The sequence below is a fragment of the Acipenser ruthenus genome, chromosome 44 (assembly GCF_902713425.1).
Source record: "Acipenser ruthenus chromosome 44, fAciRut3.2 maternal haplotype, whole genome shotgun sequence".
Taxonomy (NCBI): domain Eukaryota; kingdom Metazoa; phylum Chordata; class Actinopteri; order Acipenseriformes; family Acipenseridae; genus Acipenser; species Acipenser ruthenus.
In genome coordinates this window covers 7989685-8013826 of record NC_081232.1, presented here as the reverse complement: position 1 = coordinate 8013826, position 24142 = coordinate 7989685, and the positions used below count along the sequence as shown (strand labels likewise).

Sequence of the window (24142 nt, the reverse complement as noted above, 5' to 3'; positions counted from 1 at the left end):
AGCTTATCTTTTCACAGCCTCCATCTCCCCCTGTCTGCAGCTGTCTGTCAGCACTTGATTACATTTGCTCAAAATGTGTTGATAATTTGTCCTGAAGCGACGCTGCAGCTTCATGCTTGTGTGTATGGAGGCTACACCGCTGTAAAATATCTGTGTGTCCGTCAGAAAATACACACGGCCGTGATTACAGCAACATTTATTAAAACATTTTAGAAGTTAAAAAACAAAACAAAACCAGATACCGGTGTTAACAGCTGTCTCCTAAAAAAATGTTCCCGGGTGGGCATGCCCCCGAACCCCCCTAGCGACCGCGACTCCGCCCCCCTAAATAATTGTGTCCACACCAATGTTCAAACCAAACCTACGCCCTTGTTGTCAGATGCTTCTTTCTTCCATTCATAAATATAATCTCTATCAAATACATGTTTGTAGTTTGCTATTAGTGGTTGGGTCAAAGTGTTTTTAAACTACGGTCCAGCACTACAACACAGTCTTGCTAATGCAGTCAGCACTCGCATATCCGACCCTGTACAGTTTTGACTTCACTGCAGGTTTAACGAGTGTGACGCATATCTGATTAATTTCATTTTGTCCCGTTCAAATGCCAACATTAAAAAAAAATACAGGAATGAATAGATAAATAAAATGTATCTTTATTTATTCATTCATTTATTTATTTCTCTTTTTATTTATTTCTATATTTATTTGTGTATTTATTTATTCACTTATTTTTTCATTTATTTTTATTTATTTATTCATTTATTCATTTCTCTTTTGTCACTTTTCATTTCACTGTCCGTTTCCTTTTCTGCTTCGTTTTCATTTCGATGTGACGCGAGCTGCTGTTCTTTTTACATTTCACTGTGCTGAAACTACTACTGTCAATCACAGCCAGTGGGCGGTATCAACAACTCCATTGGCTGATGATTAGCCAATGGCGTTGATGCTGCCCACTGACTGACCCATTAGTTGATTGTTGGCTGTGAAATTCGAACGAGTTTGACTAAAGTTACAGTTTATCAAACAGAGCCTGTCCTGTGTTGTATATTTTTTCGTTGGGAAATACAAATACATGTTGGTAGTGCCTCACTACTTAATTTAAAATAATTTGCAAATTAAATGACACTTGCGAATCAAATCGATGCAAACTCTGTGTCTCAGAACTGCGATATATATTTTTTTACTGTGTAAAATCATAATTACAATGTTAAGCCCCGTGTTAGTGGGGTAAGGGGGAGTTTGTGTGTGTGTGTCGAGTTCTGGTAATTTACATATTATAGTTAAATTCTCTAGGAAACAATGTGCTTTTTAAAATTCCACGTGATTGATTAGCTCTAGTAATGCTAGATGGAAAATGCAGATTTCAGCATTACAAGAGCCAATCAAATCACGTGAAAGCACAGTGGGTGGAGCTCATTTGCATACAAACTCCAGATTTAGCTGGCCAGTTAAATATTTAGCTAAATGTTAAATCTTGTAAGTAGATTTATAAATTATATCTGAATGTACACATTTAAAATATATATATATATATATATATATATATATATATATATATATATATATATATATATATATATATATAATTTCACAACATTTTGTGAATATACTGGGCAGCAGTGTGGAGTAGTGGTTATTATTAGTATTATTATTATTATTATTATTATTATTATTTATTTCTTAGCAGACGCCCTTATCCAGGGCGACTTACAATCGCAAGCAAATACAAATACATTCAAGTGTTACAATATAAGTCATACAATAAGAACAAGAAATACAATAATTCTCAAGTGTGACAAACCACAATTCAATAATACAGCAGATAATAGTGAAAGTTACATCAGGATATGATTAAGTAGTGATAGTTACATCAGGATATGATTAAGTACAAAATACTACAGATTAAACACTTGGGAGATTACAATATTCTGAGGTACAGGATTAAATGCAGTAAAATAGGGGGCAGATAAGAGCAAAATAAAGCATATTTAAATGAAGGGTGATAGTGTCCCAGGATACAACAGAGGAGTTCTACAGGTGCTGTTTGAAGAGGTGAGTCTTAAGGAGGCGCCGGAATGTGGTCAGGGACTGGGCAGTCCTGACATCTGTAGGAAGGTCGTTCCACCACTGCGGAGCAAGGGTGGAGAAGGAGCGGGCTCGGGAGGCAGGGGAGCGTAGCGGAGGTAGAGCCAGTCTTCTAGTGCAGGCGGAGCGGAGAGGTCGAGTGGGGGTGTAGGGAGAGATGAGGGTCTGGAGGTAGCTGGGTGCAGTCTGATCAAGGCATCTGTAGGCTAGTACAAGAGTCTTGAACTGGATGCGAGCGGTGATCGGGAGCCAGTGGAGCGAGCGGAGTAGTGGAGTAGCGTGGGCGAAGCGAGGTAGAGAGAACACCAGGCGAGCAGCAGAGTTCTGGATGAGCTGGAGCGGACGGGTGGCGGACGCAGGGAGGCCAGCCAGGAGGGAGTTGCAGTAGTCTAGGCGGGAGAGTACCAGGGCCTGGACCAGGAGCTGGGTAGCATAGTTGGTGAGGAAGGGTCGGATTCTTCGGATGTTGCTCAGGAAGAATCTGCAAGTGCGTGCCAGAGTGGAGATGTGCTGGGAATAAGAGAGGCAGGGGTCCAGGGTGACTCCAAGGTTTTTAGCTGAGGAAGAGGGAGAGAGTGTGGTAGATTCCAGAGGAACAGAGATAGAGAGATCAGAGGAGGGGGAGGAGGAGGGAAAGAAAAGGAGGTCAGATTTAGAGAGGTTGAGTTTGAGGTGATGCGAGTGCATCCAGGAGGAAATAGCAGACAGACAGGTAGAGATACGGGAGGAGATGGTGGAGTCAGAGGTGGGGAAGGAGAGGAAAATCTGAGCATCATCAGCATAGAAATGGTATGAGAAACCATAGGATGCGATGAGGGGGCCCAGGGAGCGGGTGTAGAGAGAGAACAGGAGAGGACCCAAGACTGACCCTTGGGGGACTCCAGTCAAGAGAGGGTGAGGTGTGGAGGTTGCTCCACGCCAGGTTACCTGGTAAGTGCGGTTGGAGAGGTAGGAGGAGAACCAGGCCAGAGCAGTGCCAGAGATCCCCAGGTCAGCAAGAGATGATAGTAGAATAGAGTGATCAACAGTGTCAAAGGCAGCAGAGAGGTCGAGGAGAATTAGGACAGAGGAGAGAGAGGCAGCTCGGGCACACTTAAGTGAGTTGGTGACAGAGAGAAGGGCGGTTTCAGTGGAGTGAGCAGAGCGGAAGCCAGATTGGAGAGGGTCAAGCAGAGAGTGGTTGGACAGGAAAGCAGAGAGCTGGCGGTGTACAGTCCGCTCGAGGGTTTTGGAGAGGAAGGGTAGGAGGGAGACAGGACGGTAGCTCTGGAGGGAGGTGGGGTCGAGGGTAGGTTTTTTGAGGAGGGGAGTGATAGAGGCTTTTTTGAAGGCAGAGGGGAAGATGCCAGAAAGTAGAGAGGTGTTGAGGAGGGAGGAGATGAAGGGGAGTAGAGCAGGAGCAGCAGCTTGAAAGAGGTGAGTGGGGAGGGGGTCCAAGGCACACGTGGTGGGTTTGTGACCCTGGAGCAGGGAGGAGAGGTTAGGGCTTTGGACTCTTGACCGGAGGGTTGTAGGTTCAATCCCAGGTGGGGGACACTGCTGTTGTACCCTTGAGCAAGGTACTTTACCTAGATTGCTCCAGTTAAAACCCAACTGTATAAATGGGTAATTGTATGTAAAAATAATGTGATATCTTGTAACAATTGTAAGTCGCCCTGGATAAGGGCGTCTGCTAAGAAATAAATAATAATAAAAATTTTATAAATCTGGGGAAATATACAAGATTTAAGTTGAATCTGGAAAAAAAGAAAATATTAATCCTTTTTTTTTTTACACATGGAACTCCATATTTTAAGGTTTTAAGATAATTTCTTTCATTAAAAGAGCAGATTAACAATGCGCTTTTCCTGCCATGGCGTTAACTATTGAACCTTTTATTTAACCGCAGTGATTAATGGATTATGTGCTCAGCGTTTCATTAGAGAGTCAGTCATTTCACTTACTCGTAAACTTAATTAAAAAAAAAAAAATCGTGGCCGCTACCAAAAGCCTGGTCTTCGCTGCTGCATTTTTAAAAATAAATAATTAAATAAAATCTAAAAACTGTAAAGATTCAACTTTTGGAAATGTGTATTATCTGCAACACAAGAACAAATTGGTTTGACATTACGGAGCGAATTAACGCTTTTCAGGGTTTAAGCTTATATAAATTCACGTAAGTGAACAGAAGTCAGGTGCTTCAACACGTAGCGCACATGTTTGAATTGATTTTATATCCGGTAAGTAACTTCCATTTATAAACCCGGTTTATATCAAGTCTTTAAGAAATCACACTGGTGGTTTTATGGTATATATTCGCTTATTTCAGATTGGAAAAAATTAATTGAAGCTTGTGGTAAGTTTGCATTGAATAAATCATATTCTCAAAATTCTCATTGAACACATTTAGTTTTAAATGTGTTTAAAAAATTTTTAAATGTAGCATCGCTTGCAATTTCTAATTTAATATATAGAAGAAAAAATAAAATTAAATGTTTGTTTCCAGTTACAATAGCATTAAAATCTGTCTAAATACAGTTGTTATGGTCAAAGAGTGAAAGTGTTGTTGTTCATCATCGTGAGAGAGAGAAAGCATCAATAATCAAGTTCTCTGCTTTCTGCTTTTCCTGTGATTCTCAATAACACACTCTTCTCATTCCTTTACCCCAGTCAATGTGACTCTAGACCCCGACACAGCCAGTCCCAGCCTCACAGTCTCTGAAGACGGCTCACGAGTGAGATTCACAGGGGAGGGATCAGCAGAGTGGCCCAGTGTGCTGGGCAGGGAGGGGTTCACCTCAGGGGGGCACTACTGGGAGGTGGAGGTGGGGGAGAAGGGCTACTGGGTCCTGGGGGTCTCCACACACCCTCATGAGAAGAGCATACCTCAGAAACCAGGGGAGGGCTACTGGCTTATGAGGCTGGTTAAAGGGAAGACCTGTAAAGCTGTGAGCCAGTCAGTGGATCAGACCTTAAATCTGGAGAAGATGTGCAAGATGTGGGGGGTGTATCTGGATCACGAGGGAGGGAGGCTGTCGTTTTACAATGCAGAGACCAGATTTCACATCCATACTTTAGAAGGCTCATTCCCTGGGCAGGTCTACCCCATATTCAGCCCAGGGTCACACGATAAAGGACCCTTGATAATCAATACAAAAGTGAAGAATGTGTAGTCCTGACTAGTAGCCTACTACACTATAATATATATATATATATATATATATATATATATATATATATATATATATATATATATATATATATATATATATATATCTATATCCACACAGTTATGTGCTGTGGATTCTAATTGAAGGACATAGATATTTTAACAACACATTGACACCATGATTTTATTTCAAATATTTAGACTTGTATTTCCTCAATCAGATATCCTGCTTGCATATTCATATTAGATTTGCTGGTTTAAGAGTGGTATTGGTTTGTATAGAAAAGCCACACGGATGAATGCTCGCTTTTCCATGTAGTTGATATTTACACTGAAGCTGGAATATCACCTGGATATTATTGCTGGCTGAGATTAATGTTCTGACTTGTGCTATATTGATGCTAATCTTCTTTTACATTTTTTTCAATGTATTATTTTACCAACTTTAATAAAAATATATATACATAAATGTGTACTGATTTTTTTTTTCCTGGCCTGATGCTATTATATCATTTTAACTTCAAACATGGAAATATTATAATTAGTATTGTAAAAATGTTTTTTTAATTTCTGTTGAAAAAACACATGAGGAAAAGACACATTTTAAAAATACAATGATAATCTGTACCCTGATAGTTAATCTGTACCCAAATCACTACAATTAAGAAATGTTGTCTATGGAAAGGATGGGAACAAAATATTTACAAACTGCTGTCTGTCTGTCTCTGACAGAATACAGGAAGGTATTGGAGTTTCGTTATTATTAGATATTTTGTATTCAGGTTATGAAAAGAAGAAGTGTCTATAGGGGAAGAATGTGTGCTGGTGAGAGAAAAGAATGAGTTTTAAAGAAGCCTTGTAGTGGGTATTTAAAATAAAACTTCAAGTCAAGGTTTCATCAGTGTATTGTATTGCATCCATGATTGACTGTGGGTGAAGGTTCTGTTACATATTAAAGCACTGTATTCTGTGTTACATATAGCTGTGTGATACAGTGTATAACTATAGCAGGTTGTGTTTTGTTTCTTGTTTCTGTTTCTACTGTTCTGTGTGTTTTAAATACAGCAGCACCCTAAATAAGAGGCGCGGACTGGCCAAGGCAAGTGCAGGAGAATCCCCGGTGGGCCGGTGTGTTTGGACCTGCGTGGGCCGCTGGTCTCTGTTTGATTTATAATTATTATTTTTTTCCCATTACATGCTGAGAATTACGCTGTTATTAACTTGGCAGTCTCGCTATCTCGCGCGCATACATCACCACACCAGTCATCTCTTGGGTAGATCCAATATCGCAATATCTAAAAGGGGGGCGAGGAGTGGCCACTCCCTGATTGGACTTGCCCGGATTTTCTTAGAATCGGATTGGTCAGCCAGATTTTGTCTTTCATTTGAACCTCTTGTATTGATAGTGGATGAGTGTCAGTGTAGAAAATGGAGAGAAAAAGAAAAGGTGGGGCTGAAAAGATTAGAGACAAACGGCAACGGTCTCTCGAGGCAGATGCCGCGAAGCACACAAAAATGACGGACATGTTCTGTAGGCCGGCAGGTAGTAGGGAGAGCGAGGGACGTCAGGATGCCAGTGTTAATCAGACCCCTCAGCGGATGATTAGCACTGTGGCAGGGTCGAGCACAGCAGGTACAAGCAGTAGAGTTTATGGATGCATTAAAATAGATTAAAGACTTGGCTGCGCCTCGTACCTAATAACGCCCTAGCTGTGACTATATACACGATATATCACTGCCTCTCATAACTTATTTCTTTTATAAAACAGCTACACCAATATTTGTAACGTTAGTCACTTTTTTGCGATCTAGTCAGCTATGTACAGCTATGCTATGCTAGCTAGATAGCTAGATAGCTGGGTTACTTAAAAAAAAAAAAAAATAGCTCAAACATTTCCCAGGTCACGTCTCTCTCTCTCTCTCTCTCTCTCTCTCTCTCTCTCTCTCTCTCTCTCTCTCTCTCTCTCTCTCTCTCTCTCTCTCTCTCTCTCTCTCTCTCTCTCTACCATTTAGCTGGTTAAACCTGATATAAACTGAAACAAAATCATGGCAAGCCGAGCTGATGGTGGTATTAGCCAATTTTTATTTGTATAACTATAGCATGACATGCTACTTTGCTATAGTATTGCACCCTACTGGACACTCGCAGTGTAGATTTCACATTGCATGTATTGTATCACACTAACAAAATCCCAAATTTTAAAGCAATCGTTTCACATGAATTTGATTGGGTTTGATACTTCGGTCGATGTTAATTAGGTTGTTGCACAAAGATATAATTTATGGAACAGTGAGAAGGCCTAACAGTGGCACATGGTTGAATATAGCACAGCTGGATCACTGTGTGGACCAATCAGAGAGGAGAACCTGAACTATCCGTTTTATAAATCAAACAAGCTATGTTCTTGTGAGTATTCTTTCAAATTATAATGCAGTTTGCTAAAGGTATTAATTAAATTGATTGCTGCTGTTCTTTTATGCATATTAAAGCAGATGCAGCTGAGCTTGAGGAGCGAGAGAGGGAGAGAATGGATGCTGTTGCAGAGTCCAGTGCAGAGAGAACAACAGCTGAGGAAAGAGAAGAAGAGAGAGACAAGATGCAGGCATATGAAGTGAATGCAGGGTGGTCAGCTGGTAGCTTTGATTACTTCACACGCCCTTAGTCCAAAGAGCTGGACACATGTTTTTGTTATCACCCAAACATAGTGTGACAGACTGAAGATGTCAGCTTGGGATGGATACAGGGTCAGAACAACAAGTGAGATGCCTGAGGAGGATGGAAACAGTGGACCATGTGAAGAAGAGCTGGAGCTAGAGAACAAAACGTGCACTTCATGCAAAAACTGTGCCATGTGTTGCTATTTGATTCTATCCTGGTAGAATTTATTGACTGATGCCTATCATGGAATTGGTTTGGGCTACAAATTCCTCCTGACCTTGTCAGTACGCAAGTAGCATGTGAAAGGTGTTTCTCTACTCTGAAGTTTGTCAAGAATAGACTGAGAAGCACTATGTCCCAAGACCACTTGGAAGGGTTCATGCTAATGTCTACAGAGAAAGAGATACTGATGGCCCTAGACAGTGATGAGTTATTGACAGGATTGCGCAGAAGAGTGCACTGCTGGCGACGTAAGGTAGGACAGTCTCATTAACTTTGGATTTGGGTGAAGTAGTTGACTGTATTTTGAGATATAATTGTGGGTTCTGGAACCCTATTGTAATTTTGGGTTGGTATTGGCGCTGACTGCTGCTAATGGTTTCTAGAATTGCTAAATATGAGCCGATGTGTTTAGAATTTAGAGTTTTTTTTATTAGGCCTATTGAGAGACCGCAATCTGTGTGAGGTCGGTGATGGTTTCTAGAATTGATAAATAAGATATGTGTTTATACTTTACAGTTTATTATTAGTTCTACTGAGGTTGGTATTGGCGTGCGGAGAATGGTTTCTTTCTACTTGATAAATGCCCATGTTTATTATTTGCGTACAGTAAATACCAATACTAAATACTAGCCTACCAACTGAGGGCAATGTTTAAAATAATCTGATATGCAATTAGATTTTAGACCACCGATTACTGTAAACAGAAGATTGTAATTGCATAGAGCAGAGCCATCAATGAAATAATCCGTGGTGCGTAAATTGGACAAACTGGCGAAAGAATTTAGCTCTGATACAATGTTGCATTCACTGAACACAAAGCGGGTGCAGACAGAGAGACGTGCGGAGACAAAGAATAATGAACAGAAAAATATTTCGTAGACGGAAAAATCTCTGATATTTTCAATAGGATATTATTTGTGACTTCTAGATCATGAAGCCATGGTAATGCAACTGTCATAGCCTATACTTTGCCATACCTAAATCGCCCCTAATATGTTTGAAAACATGATAGTAGCTATAGCTATAATTTAGAAAGAAGTTTTACCCGAACAATTTAAAACTTTTTTTTTTGACCGATACTTCATCGTGACGGTGCGCTGAATTTTGGTAGGTTGATTTTGACATAAATGTGGGCCAATGGACCCGAACTTCCCGGTCCGATTTTTGTCCCAGTCCGCCCCTGCAAATATGGTGGGTATGAGGTTCTGTATCAGGTTGTCCCGTCTCCCGTCATTCTAATACTTACTTTTGTGAGTCCTGGGCAGCATTTTAGCTGTGATTGGGCTACACCAATTCTGGCAACACTGCTTCCTCAGAATCGGTGCAACACACCGGCTGTGCGAGCAGTGCAGACACGCGTGGAAGGTAAAGTGTTTGAAAGATGTTTTTATTGTTTGCACAGGGAATGCGTTGGCTCGTTATATTTATTAATGTATGTGTTTATTTCTTCATTTATTTCTGTCTTTATCTTGCCTTTCATTCTGGCGGCGGTCTGGCTTTGAAGAGTGATAATTACGGCTTATGTTTTTCGGTCCTTATTTTGAGCTATGTTCGAGTTTTATGTCAATCGTTTTTTTCGGGGCTTTCGTTTTTGATATACTGTATGAAATTAGTGTTTTCGGTTACTTTTCAAAATACTTGAGTGTGTGTGTGTGTGTGTGTGTGTCATGTATCATAGTAACTGGACAGTACTTGCACACTTAAGCTGTCCCTTCTTTCCTTTGCTGTCTTCCACAGTGAAGTCCCTGCCGTCACGGGCACATTCTTCTGAGTTTTTTGGGTGTACGCATATTTGTACATTTCGGCACAATTCTGTTTTAAATCCTCCGTATTTTAAGTGTAATACAGCTTCAAACCTCAAGCCTCCATCCTTATTGTAATCCGCATTTTCTCCGCTATTGCTGTGTGTGGCCGTGAACGCGCATTTTCTCCGATATTGCTGTGCTTTCGAAAACAGTAGTAATGTTGCTCAACTACCCGAGCTACTTCGAGTCTTATTTCACGATGTATTTATTTTATTTATTTGACTGCGGTTTTATTTTAATAATGCAAACGTACAATTTAAAACACACACAGTAGCATATAATAATATTTTATCACCAAGTTATAAAGAAAAATGAATCGACCATAGAAATTAAAAAGGAATCATACTTTAAAAAGCTGCAGTGCTGTAAATGTTAAGAAATTCATTATTTGGGAAAAATACAAATTGTAAAGCAGTATGAAATAAAGAAATGCTGCGATATTAAATCATGTTTTGTTTTTCACAGCACCAGAGAAGCTGAAATATTTCGTATCCCCAGCCTTAAAGATTTTCTGAACGTAATAGGATTTTCTAGTACTATACCAGATGAGTTCAGGGGGTCCAGTTATGGTCATACAGGTCATTTGTATTCTCTAGGGGTACCCACTATATTTTATTACATGGGGGATACCACATTGTTCAGCTGAAATATTCTGTATCACCTGCCTTGAAACCTTTCTAAACGCAATAGGATTCTAAGTTTGTACCTGATGTGTTCAGGGTGTCTAGACATGCTCGTACAAGTAATTTCTACAGAGGGGACACCCCCCTTTGTATACCAGCAGAGAAATAAGTGACCCAACGCAATTTAATCCCTTAAATGCAGTGCTAATAATGCAAGTTTGAGAACGTTAGGTTACTTACATAACCCTGGTTCCCTGAAAGAGAAGACGACCACCAACATGGGATATTCCCTGCCCTTGACTGACGGTTTTGTACCCTCGGTAGGCGGGACCGAGTGCGTCATCACAGGAAGGGGCCTTCGGCAGCTCTGATATAGAGAGCTCAGTATCACCTACCTCAAGGGCCGGAATGTCCCATACTTAATGTTGGTGGCCGTCTTCGACTTGAAAGGGAACTCCACACACAAACCGCTCTCGCTCCCTCCAGCTTCACCCCCATACACTCCCGACAGACAGCAAGAGTAGATAGACGATAGATAGATAGATAGATAGATAGATAGATAGATAGATAGATAGATAGATAGATAGATAGATAGATAGATAGATAGATAACATAAGAAAGTTTACAAACGAGAGGGGGTCATTCAGCCCATCTTGCTCATTTGGTTGTTAGTAGCTTATTGATCCCAGAATACATAGATAGATAGTTAGAGTACAAATAATTAAAAAAACAGCTCTATAGCCCGGTAGAATCAGGCTACTCCTCAATCTCTAGAAATGATTAACGAAGATGGATCATTGCTAAACTGATTGCCCCCTATTTGAATAATTAGCTACAACGTTTCGGCTTCTGCATTATTCAGGAAGCATGGTAGAAATAGCATGGTATTTTTTCGGTCTACCTCGCTATTTCTACCATGATATCTGAAGAAAGCGGGGGCCGAAACATTGTAGCTAACGTTCAAAGAGAAGAAAATTGGGTATAGGTGGAAAATGTGCAGTAATACTCCAATACGCCACAGGGTGGCAGTGCCATGCTGTTTGTGAGGATTCTGTCAGAAAGTAAATCTGTACAGAAGTTGACTGATGTGTGCTTTATTTTTGCACTACATAGACTATTAGATGCGCCGCAGTCAAAATCATCTGTTGGGGGATATAAACCAACTGCATCGTTAATCAGGTCAGATTAGTGTAGATGTGTAATATTAACACACTGTTTTATCTGATCCCGTAGAAAGTGAATAATAATACAGCTTGAGGAGCTGTTTCAGGGACTCTGGAAAACGTGACACCATGCTAAAAAAATAGAAAGTTCCAGTTTAATACACATCACCAGCTTCCTCAAGAAACAAACACATGTTTATTGCAGTTACAGAAGTTCATTATTAAGTCCGGGCAATGGCATTAACCTACGTGACACACACTGACAAACAAATAATTGATCTCTGTACAGCCTGGAGAGCTCGTTGACCTGGTGGAGCACCAAAGATTTGTGAGCACGTGAGCAGAAAACTCAAAACGAATTCCACCCACAGCCGCGCGTGGGACAGAAATCCACCGGCCGAACAAAATAATCATTTCATATTTTCAAACTATTGTTGTTCAGCCAAGGTAAGACTGTTTTAAAATAAATAAACAAACAAATAAATAAACAAACAAATAAACAAATAAATAAATAAATAAATAAATAAATAAATAAATAAATAATCACCCATTTAGAAGTTAGATTTATTTTTGTAAAACAAAACAACACCTGTAATGTGTGTGGCATTCAGTGCCGTATATAATTTAATACAATGTCACTGTGCATTATTAATTACAATAACCCGTATCAAATACGGCTACAAATAATAACCCATCTTTCTTCTTTTCTGACCACAAACTTATTGGTATGTTTTAATTTTTTTTCCTTGTAGGTCCTACTTCTTGATAAGCGACGAATTACTTGAGAAATACTAGAAATTAAACATGTGTGTTGTTAATTGTTATGATATTTTCTCGTATAAACTTAATGCCTAAAGTTTTAAAACATTTTATACAGGGACACTATAGTTTTTAAATGAGTATACATGGATACTTGATCGTCTAATGTTCCCGACGCGACTTTTGATTTTAGTGCGCATGCGTGCGCACTCCAGCGAAACACCAACTCGAGTTCTATTGAAATTGACGTGACAATTGGTAGAGAGCGAGTTCATTGATATATTTTTTTAAAGAATGTTATCACATAATAATAACGAGTTGATTCAGTTAAACATTTCTACATTAAACTAAGTGAAAATTAGTATAACAGCTGATCTTGTTTATCCCGTCCACTATCCAAACAGATTCGATGAAAAATAGCATTTGCTCCAAACAGACACTGCGTTCCGAGCAAGAAAATAATCGTGAAAGCGCAGAATATAAAGCGAGATGTGTTTAATAGCATATCCGTGTTTACAGACACTGCACAGCTGTTTTATATAATACTAGAATATAAAGTCTTCCGTTCTTAATTTTATTGCGTACAAATTGTCGTGTTGTTTTTTATTTGCGATTTGCTAGATTTTGTCCGATTTTTTCTTTTTTTCTTTCTTTGTTAAATGATATGCATACAGCTTAATACCATGGCTTTGCGCTTTATTGTGTGTTGTATCATTCGCAATATGTTTATATATATATATATATATATATATATATATATATATATATATATATATATATATATATATATATATATGGGTGCTTTGATTTAAGTTATTTTTCGATTTTTATTTTTTGTGTACATCTAGGGTGATTTTTTAAAAATGTTGTTGATTTTCTAAAGCGTTTATTTTCGGAAATTAAAAGAAAAACACTCAAATACAGTAGGCTACGGTAACTTTCGGTTTCTATGAAATAAAAGCATTTAGAATCTCACTTGATCAACGCATAAACCTTCAACATTTTACATTTAAATGTTTAAATGTCAGACTGATACATATAATGTAAGTTAATAGCAGATGTCTTGCGCACCTTTAAGACTGAGGTAATGCAGAAGTGCAGTCCGGTCCCTTTAGATATATGAGCTCTTCAGCGCGGTAGCAGGGGCCGGTTGTACTAAAGGGATCCGATCCCGGATCCGGGCTCAGATGTTGATCTTGATCCTAGTTGCGTTGTACTAAACGGATCAGAGCTCAATCTGAGCTCAAATCTGAGCTCAAACCTGATATTGCTTTTGAGCAGGATCAGAACTTGATCCCACTTTTGAAAAATTGAGGAACTAAACATAGATTGAAACAGAGATGATGTAACGTTTAGAAAACATTAAGCAACAATGCATTTAAAAGTATCTGTAACAGCACTGTATTAAGATAATACCAATTAGAAAAAAAAAAACTTTGTACAATATTAGTTTGTGTTTAGCTATATAAGACATTTCTGTTTTCGCCGTATAGCTACAGAAAAAAATAGACCTGACTGCGTAATGAGGTTTCATAAATATTATTTCTACGTGTTCTGTGTTGACAAAGTCATACTGGCGTTCTCATGGTATCGATTACAATTAAATTAATAATTAGATTTAACGTTGTAGTTTTTTTTTAATGCATATCACCCCCCATTCCTTTTTTTCTCAATAATTTAAGCTTATCTTTTCACAGCCTCCATCTCCCCCTGTCTGCAGCTGTCTGTCAGCACTTGATTACATTTGCTCAAAATGTGTTGATAATTTGTCCTGAAGCGACGCTGCAGCTTCATGCTTGTGTGTATGGAGGCTACACCGCTGTAAAATATCTGTGTGTCCGTCAGAAAATACACACGGCCGTGATTACAGCAACATTTATTAAAACATTTTAGAAGTTAAAAAACAAAACAAAACCAGATACCGGTGTTAACAGCTGTCTCCTAAAAAAATGTTCCCGGGTGGGCATGCCCCCGAACCCCCCTAGCGACCGCGACTCCGCCCCCCTAAATAATTGTGTCCACACCAATGTTCAAACCAAACCTACGCCCTTGTTGTCAGATGCTTCTTTCTTCCATTCATAAATATAATCTCTATCAAATACATGTTTGTAGTTTGCTATTAGTGGTTGGGTCAAAGTGTTTTTAAACTACGGTCCAGCACTACAACACAGTCTTGCTAATGCAGTCAGCACTCGCATATCCGACCCTGTACAGTTTTGACTTCACTGCAGGTTTAACGAGTGTGACGCATATCTGATTAATTTCATTTTGTCCCGTTCAAATGCCAACATTAAAAAAAAATACAGGAATGAATAGATAAATAAAATGTATCTTTATTTATTCATTCATTTATTTATTTCTCTTTTTATTTATTTCTATATTTATTTGTGTATTTATTTATTCACTTATTTTTTCATTTATTTTTATTTATTTATTCATTTATTCATTTCTCTTTTGTCACTTTTCATTTCACTGTCCGTTTCCTTTTCTGCTTCGTTTTCATTTCGATGTGACGCGAGCTGCTGTTCTTTTTACATTTCACTGTGCTGAAACTACTACTGTCAATCACAGCCAGTGGGCGGTATCAACAACTCCATTGGCTGATGATTAGCCAATGGCGTTGATGCTGCCCACTGACTGACCCATTAGTTGATTGTTGGCTGTGAAATTCGAACGAGTTTGACTAAAGTTACAGTTTATCAAACAGAGCCTGTCCTGTGTTGTATATTTTTTCGTTGGGAAATACAAATACATGTTGGTAGTGCCTCACTACTTAATTTAAAATAATTTGCAAATTAAATGACACTTGCGAATCAAATCGATGCAAACTCTGTGTCTCAGAACTGCGATATATATTTTTTTACTGTGTAAAATCATAATTACAATGTTAAGCCCCGTGTTAGTGGGGTAAGGGGGAGTTTGTGTGTGTGTGTCGAGTTCTGGTAATTTACATATTATAGTTAAATTCTCTAGGAAACAATGTGCTTTTTAAAATTCCACGTGATTGATTAGCTCTAGTAATGCTAGATGGAAAATGCAGATTTCAGCATTACAAGAGCCAATCAAATCACGTGAAAGCACAGTGGGTGGAGCTCATTTGCATACAAACTCCAGATTTAGCTGGCCAGTTAAATATTTAGCTAAATGTTAAATCTTGTAAGTAGATTTATAAATTATATCTGAATGTACACATTTAAAATATATATATATATATATATATATATATATATATATATATATATATATATATATATATATATATAATTTCACAACATTTTGTGAATATACTGGGCAGCAGTGTGGAGTAGTGGTTATTATTAGTATTATTATTATTATTATTATTATTATTATTTATTTCTTAGCAGACGCCCTTATCCAGGGCGACTTACAATCGCAAGCAAATACAAATACATTCAAGTGTTACAATATAAGTCATACAATAAGAACAAGAAATACAATAATTCTCAAGTGTGACAAACCACAATTCAATAATACAGCAGATAATAGTGAAAGTTACATCAGGATATGATTAAGTAGTGATAGTTACATCAGGATATGATTAAGTACAAAATACTACAGATTAAACACTTGGGAGATTACAATATTCTGAGGTACAGGATTAAATGCAGTAAAATAGGGGGCAGATAAGAGCAAAATAAAGCATATTTAAATGAAGGGTGATAGTGTCCCAGGATACAACAGAGGAGTTCTACAGGTGCTGTTTGAAGAGGTGAGTCTTAAGGAGGCGCCGGAATGTGGTCAGGGACTGGGCAGTCCTGACATCTGTAGGAAGGTCGTTCCACCACTGCGGAGCAAGGGTGGAGAAGGAGCGGGCTCGGGAGGCAGGGGAGCGTAGCGGAGGTAGAGCTAGTCTTCTAGTGCAGGCGGAGCGGAGAGGTCGAGTGGGGGTGTAGGGAGAGATGAGGGTCTGGAGGTAGCTGGGTGCAGTCTGATCAAGGCATCTGTAGGCTAGTACAAGAGTCTTGAACTGGATGCGAGCGGTGATCGGGAGCCAGTGGAGCGAGCGGAGTAGTGGAGTAGCGTGGGCGAAGCGAGGTAGAGAGAACACCAGGCGAGCAGCAGAGTTCTGGATGAGCTGGAGCGGACGGGTGGCGGACGCAGGGAGGCCAGCCAGGAGGGAGTTGCAGTAGTCTAGGCGGGAGAGTACCAGGGCCTGGACCAGGAGCTGGGTAGCATAGTTGGTGAGGAAGGGTCGGATTCTTCGGATGTTGCTCAGGAAGAATCTGCAAGTGCGTGCCAGAGTGGAGATGTGCTGGGAATAAGAGAGGCAGGGGTCCAGGGTGACTCCAAGGTTTTTAGCTGAGGAAGAGGGAGAGAGTGTGGTAGATTCCAGAGGAACAGAGATAGAGAGATCAGAGGAGGGGGAGGAGGAGGGAAAGAAAAGGAGGTCAGATTTAGAGAGGTTGAGTTTGAGGTGATGCGAGTGCATCCAGGAGGAAATAGCAGACAGACAGGTAGAGATACGGGAGGAGATGGTGGAGTCAGAGGTGGGGAAGGAGAGGAAAATCTGAGCATCATCAGCATAGAAATGGTATGAGAAACCATAGGATGCGATGAGGGGGCCCAGGGAGCGGGTGTAGAGAGAGAACAGGAGAGGACCCAAGACTGACCCTTGGGGGACTCCAGTCAAGAGAGGGTGAGGTGTGGAGGTTGCTCCACGCCAGGTTACCTGGTAAGTGCGGTTGGAGAGGTAGGAGGAGAACCAGGCCAGAGCAGTGCCAGAGATCCCCAGGTCAGCAAGAGATGATAGTAGAATAGAGTGATCAACAGTGTCAAAGGCAGCAGAGAGGTCGAGGAGAATTAGGACAGAGGAGAGAGAGGCAGCTCGGGCACACTTAAGTGAGTTGGTGACAGAGAGAAGGGCGGTTTCAGTGGAGTGAGCAGAGCGGAAGCCAGATTGGAGAGGGTCAAGCAGAGAGTGGTTGGACAGGAAAGCAGAGAGCTGGCGGTGTACAGTCCGCTCGAGGGTTTTGGAGAGGAAGGGTAGGAGGGAGACAGGACGGTAGCTCTGGAGGGAGGTGGGGTCGAGGGTAGGTTTTTTGAGGAGGGGAGTGATAGAGGCTTTTTTGAAGGCAGAGGGGAAGATGCCAGAAAGTAGAGAGGTGTTGAGGAGGGAGGAGATGAAGGGGAGTAGAGCAGGAGCAGCAGCTTGAAAGAGGTGAGTGGGGAGGGGGTCCAAGGCACACGTGGTGGGTTTGTGACCCTGGAGCAGGGAGGAGAGGTTAGGGCTTTGGACTCTTGACCGGAGGGTTGTAGGTTCAATCCCAGGTGGGGGACACTGCTGTTGTACCCTTGAGCAAGGTACTTTACCTAGATTGCTCCAGTTAAAACCCAACTGTATAAATGGGTAATTGTATGTAAAAATAATGTGATATCTTGTAACAATTGTAAGTCGCCCTGGATAAGGGCGTCTGCTAAGAAATAAATAATAATAAAAATTTTATAAATCTGGGGAAATATACAAGATTTAAGTTGAATCTGGAAAAAAAGAAAATATTAATCCTTTTTTTTTTTACACATGGAACTCCATATTTTAAGGTTTTAAGATAATTTCTTTCATTAAAAGAGCAGATTAACAATGCGCTTTTCCTGCCATGGCGTTAACTATTGAACCTTTTATTTAACCGCAGTGATTAATGGATTATGTGCTCAGCGTTTCATTAGAGAGTCAGTCATTTCACTTACTCGTAAACTTAATTAAAAAAAAAAAAATCGTGGCCGCTACCAAAAGCCTGGTCTTCGCTGCTGCATTTTTAAAAATAAATAATTAAATAAAATCTAAAAACTGTAAAGATTCAACTTTTGGAAATGTGTATTATCTGCAACACAAGAACAAATTGGTTTGACATTACGGAGCGAATTAACGCTTTTCAGGGTTTAAGCTTATATAAATTCACGTAAGTGAACAGAAGTCAGGTGCTTCAACACGTAGCGCACATGTTTGAATTGATTTTATATCCGGTAAGTAACTTCCATTTATAAACCCGGTTTATATCAAGTCTTTAAGAAATCACACTGGTGGTTTTATGGTATAAAATAAAAAGTGCATTGCTTAGATGTTATTAAACTCGACTGTGTTTGACTCGATCGCATCGACAGCGCGTTAAACAAAGCCTGGATCTGCAGCTGTGCTGTGAGCTGAATGCAGCTTGAAGAGAGAGAGAGATGTAAATACTAGATTATTAAATATTGTGTTTAAAATAGATACCTTTTCGGAACAGACTGTTACGGATGCAAGGTATACCGATATTAAAGTACGTGTTACTTATATAAAGAACATCAAATATGAAGGCTGTGTGTTTGTATCCTAATGTCCTAAAGTGAAGCTGGACTATTTTTGTAAATACAGATTGTGTTTGGAATTAAAATACAAACGAAGTCTAACAATGAGTTTACATGGACTATGTTAACTTCCATATCTGTAGTATACGGTTCTTTTTCTAATGTCTAAACATCGGCAATTTTGAGGTGGGATAATGGAAATGAACGCTCCGAATAAGCGGCTGTCCCAATTAAAAGAGAGGCAGTTGAGACGACCCGAGTCACGCTTTTTTGATTCTTAATGAAAAAAAATGAATGAAATCACATCACATTACGATTAAATGATAAATACATCATTGAAAATACGAGTCAATGTTTTTATTATTACTAAACAAACTGAATCGCACCTGCGATGTTGACACGGCACCTTTCTTTGCAAGAGCAGCCTGAGAAACCACAGGAGACTCCTCCTCCTCCTCCTCCTCCTCCTCCTTCAGGAGCTCAGCGTGCTTTACTCAATGTACTCAAGTCACAGTGTAATCACACACTCCCTGCACAGCGCTGCACCACCTGTCTTGCTCTGAAAAGCGATCTCCATTCATCATTTGAAAATACTGCATCCCAATTAAACAAAGTGACGTCCCTATTAAACAACGTCAATAGCATTGAGAAGAACCGTCTCCCAGAGTTGTATCACATTTCAGCAGCAATCTCAATTAGGCGGTGTGTGTGCAGCCAGGTTTATAATAAGTAGTGTTGGAGTGTATTAACAAGGGTTAAAAGTTGGCATGTTTGCTGCAGACTCTGGGTCCTTCTGGAGAAATGGGAGGGAGACCCTGTGCATCCTGTAGCTGAATTGAAACTGCAAGAGAGGCTCATGGGAAGTGTAGTTTTTCTGGTTGTGAATCTGTAGGCTTTCACAATGGCCCTTTCCTTGTGGGTTTAATTTCATGAAACTTTCCTGGAGTATATAGTCTATAACTAAGAGCGCTGTGATGTGTAATAATAATGATAAACAGACAGACGAGTCTTTGAATATTTAGTGACTCCAGTGTGTAACGTGGTATGAATTTAAGATTTCTCTTGTGTGTCGGTACAGAGATGCAGACGGAGCGTGCAAAGAGGATGGACTCTGCAGGAGAAGAAGCGTCCCTGAATTCACCTGAGCTGCCCTGGAACCAGTAAGACCCCCGATCCAGTATTGTACTCCAGGGTTTCTTTTCTCTTGGCTTCAATGTGTGCCCTTCTCGTCCTGCTCACTGCGCTGAGTTTGATGCTTCACTTTCTCCTCTTCTTGTCTTCTGTTCTGTTTCAAGTTTCTGCTCACTATTGAACTTGTTTCATTGGCACCGGATCACATCAGGCAGCCTGGGAGCAAACTGTCCCAGTGAGTGTCCGAGTCATAAATGTGCTGAACCCTGTGTGTATGTTTATAACCCTGTGGGTGTGTGTTTATAACCCTTTGTGTGTGTGTGTTTATAACCCTGTGTGTGTGTCTCTCTCTCTCTCTCTCTTTCTGTGTTTCTGAACCCTGGTGCTGTGTGTGTGTGTGTGTGTGTGTGTGTATCTCTCTCTTACTCATTCACTCACTCACTCACTCTCTGTCTCTCTCACTCTCTGAACTTTTTGCTCTTCTCCTGTTCAGGCTCTATTTGAAGAGAAGGACCGAGTCCAGGATCCAGTTCAGTAGGAGAGTGTGCTTCACTGGCCCTGCTGCTGCTGCTGTTACCGGGGTATTGGCAATCCTCATACTGGCTGCTGGCAGTGTGAGCAGCGACAGTGAGTTTGTGACAGTCCCGAGCTCAGTGAACTGTACTGAGGGGCAGGACTGTATCCTGAGCTGCACCTTCTACTACACAGCCTGGGATGAGAGGTCAGGTGTGATCTGGAGAAGAGCAGAAACGTACCACATTGTTCACAGTTACCATGACAACACAGACCAGCTTGCCCATCAGCTCCCTCAGTATGTGAACAGGACCAGTCTGTTTGATTCTGAGCTGCAGCGTGGGAACGCTTCACTGCTGCTGAGGAGAGTCAGGGAGGAAGATGCCGGAGAATACAGGTGCTCTGTTTCCACTCCCAGACTGTCCAGGTCGGGCCTGACTGAGGTAGTCGTGGTTCCGGCTCCACCCACACCAGCACCAGATCATGTGACAGTCCCGAGCTCTGACCGACACGCCTGGTGGGGTTTAGGAGCAGTTCTTCTTTGTGTGATTGCAGGGATCTGTGTCGGTCTGTGGCTCTATAAAATACGCGCGGGTCACAGGTGGAAGTCCAACAAGGCTTCTAGTCCAGCCCAGGCAGTGCCGTTATCAGACGTGATCGAGGAGCCCAGTGAAGTCAGACAGCTCCCCTGCACTGCTCAATTTACCCAGTTTAATACAAGCTCCCAAAACGAAATAGTCACTTTCAATTAGCAAACGTGATCAGTGTTGAAGAGAAGTTTTTTAAATCGCATTGTTTCCGAGACAATTGAACTATAATCTGTACTCTCGTTGTCTTTGCACGATATCAGAACAATCCAGCAAAGAGATACAGTAGTTTATTCAACATGACATTAACCTCTTCAGCTCCAGGATGCACATCAAAGGAAAGAGCACTTGCAGTACCACGCCCTGCCTGCGCACGTCAAGGTTTGCCGTCTGTTCTCTGGGGTTTTTATTTTCAATCTGATCTCTTTGTATTCATGCTCTGAGGCAGGGTTAGTGTGTGTGTTTTGAAGTCGGGGAGGAGAGATGGAAATCATCAGGTGACTTTATTATCCAGTTGCGTTCCGTGCACAAATCCCTCTCTATCTGTGAAGACATTAACAAGAGCTGGAGACGATCGACGATCTCAAGTATATACAGAGTATTTCATTGTATTATTTCTGCAGTTTTGCTTGTCTACCTTTATTTTATATTCATATTTGATTTCAAAATATATATGGCAGCGTACATGGATTGTGAGAAGAGGAGCGCTGAAGAGTTTGAGCCGTGTTCGGAGGATTTCTGAAAGCAGCGACAGCACTTGGAGTATCTTTTACAGTGCTGGGACAAAATACTGTGAAGCCAGAAATACTTGCAACCAAAACATTCAGTGAATCACTCCCGTAAAACCTGTTTTACTCCAGAAATGTGGCAGCCTGTTAAAATATATGAAGTGCAATTTGATTTAGTGCCAAATTCTTTTTTATTTTTTTCTTGCGTGAAAACACAACTCAGGAAAGAAATATATAAAAAATCAGAATCAATTCTACAATCAGCTTCTTTAATCTTGTTTTTATTATTTTGTATTTGTTTTGTTGTATTATTATTATTATGATTCATGATTGTAGCGGGTGCTGCTGATTTTATTATATTCGGTGAACATTAGGTCTTGATTTGTTAAAATACCCTGATTTAGATGCTTAATTTGCATAGCTGATCAACACCATCAACAGGTGCTGCGGATTGGGAGATTACGAAATGATTAGCTTACCTTTAAAAGCGCCATAGCGTTTGTCATTTCAGAGTAGCGCACACTTTCCACGGAGCTGTTTTCCCGGGTGTCTGTCTGATGGTTGTTTGATGAGTGGAGATAGATCAGTTACATTATCTGTTTTTCCCAGCGTGATTCATTGTTATTTTGAATTATTTTTAATCACGACTTTAATTTTAGTTCCAGTATTTGTAGGGCGGGCCATGATAAAGATGTTTGAATCCAGACTCGCCTGAGGTAATGTGATTGATTGTTTAAAGGTTCCTGTAGGGTGGGTTTATGTATTGCGTAGGTTACAGCCTGCCTGAGGTAATGTGATTTTATAAATATTTCTATTGTACAATGGTAGTGGCGTGCTTTTGGGGAGATGCTAACTTTTGTTCTTTTTTTCATAGGATAAAGAACGCTCCCCACTGTTTTTCTTAGATAGTGTCAATACGGGTTATTTTTTATATAACTTTAGCAACGCTTGCAAACCAATTGATAGTTATTTGAGATAATATTGCACACAGCTGATTCACCATTTGCGTATCGCATACTTTATATCCAATTTTCACCTGACGCTACGCAGGCGTAATTATCGCTCGCATTCAATTGTTGTGCACAAGCTTTTACTAAACAGCAATGATGTTAAAATAACCACGTCCGGGCGAGGAGCAGCGAAAATGTATGTGGGGTGCAATCATCCATATTTACTCAAACGTTTATATTGCTAATATTTCATGTATTATGACTATCATGTATTATGCACTTTCCACTGTATTTAATGTATTATGCTTTTTTTTTAACTGTATATCATGTATTATGTATTTCTCTGTATTTAAAGTGTTATGGATTTTCTTGTTACTGCATCTTGTAAAGCGCTTTGTGATGGTGGTCCACTATGAAAGGCGCTATATAAAATAAAGATTGATAGATATTTTGTGAGCTCAATTTTAATGATTGCTATTTTGAGGCTTAACTGACAGCCCTAATATATAAAATCAGTGCCTATAGAAAGTCTACACCCCCTTGAACTTTTTTCACATTTTGTTGTGTCAGTGCCTCAGTTTCATGCATTTAAATGAGGATTTTTTCCCCCACTTATCTACACACCATACTCCACACTTAATGAGAAGTTTTTATTGAGAAAAAATTGATATATTAAATATACAAAACTGAATGATCATAATTGGATAAGTCTCCACCCCACTGAGTTAATAAATGGTGGAAGCACCTTTGGCAGCAATTACAGCTGTGAGTCTGTTGGGACAGGTCTCTACCAGCTTTGCACACCTAGATTTGGCAATATTTGACCATTCTTCTTTACAGAACTGTTTAAGCTTTGTGAAGTTCCTTGGGGAGCGTTGATGGACAGCAATCTTCAAGTCATGCCACACATTTTCGATTGGATTTAGGTCAGGGCTCTGACTGGGCCACTCAAGGACATTTACCTTTTTGTTCCTTAGCCACTCCAGTGTAGCATTGGCTGTGTGCTCTGGGTCGTTGTCATGCCGAAAGGTAGGTGAACTTCCGTCCTAGTTTCAGCTTTCTTGCAGAAGGCAGCAGGTTTTCCTCAAGGACTTCTCTGTACTTTGCTCCATTAATTTTCCCTTCTATCCTGACAAGTGCCCCAGTCCCTGCCGATGAGAAACATCCCCATAACATGATGCTGCCACCACCATGCTTCACAGTAGAGAGAACTTACAGGAACTGCTGAATTTATCCTGAAATCATGTGAATCACTACAATTTAACTCAGGTGGAGGCCACTTGGTGCGTGATTTTGAAGGTGATTGGTTACACCTGAGGTAATTTAGGATTACTGTTACAATGGGGGTGGACACTTATCCAACCAAGCTATTTCAATTTTTTATTTTTAATTAATTTTCTACAAATTTCTACAATATTTTTTCTGACTTGGAAGTTGTGGGGTAGGATGTAAAAAAAAAAAAAAAT

At 40.2% G+C, this 24142-nt stretch overlaps 3 protein-coding genes across 4 annotated transcripts in view; 2 read left to right on the top strand and 1 right to left on the bottom strand.

Annotated features, from left to right (window-relative positions):
• LOC117967125 (CD276 antigen-like) overlaps positions 1-24142 on the bottom strand; it is a 138601-nt gene that overhangs the window by 72379 nt on the left and 42080 nt on the right. The gene's annotated exons all lie outside the window — the stretch shown is intronic.
• LOC117398790 (CD276 antigen-like) overlaps positions 1-24142 on the top strand; it is a 165208-nt gene that overhangs the window by 126406 nt on the left and 14660 nt on the right. The window lies entirely within an intron of this gene.
• LOC131709686 (butyrophilin-like protein 1) overlaps positions 19150-24142 on the top strand; it is a 69366-nt gene continuing 64373 nt past the window's right edge. The window contains exons 1-2 of one of the 2 annotated variants that reach the window (XR_009311572.1): positions 19150-19927; positions 20392-22514. Coding sequence is in view for 1 of the 2 variants with exons in the window: in XM_059012352.1 (XP_058868335.1) it covers positions 19812-19927; positions 20392-21163 (888 nt within the window). In the remaining variant the exon portion in view is untranslated. Of the gene's footprint in view, positions 19928-20391; positions 23054-24142 lie in introns of those variants that run through there. The other variant, XM_059012352.1, reaches the window with a different exon arrangement.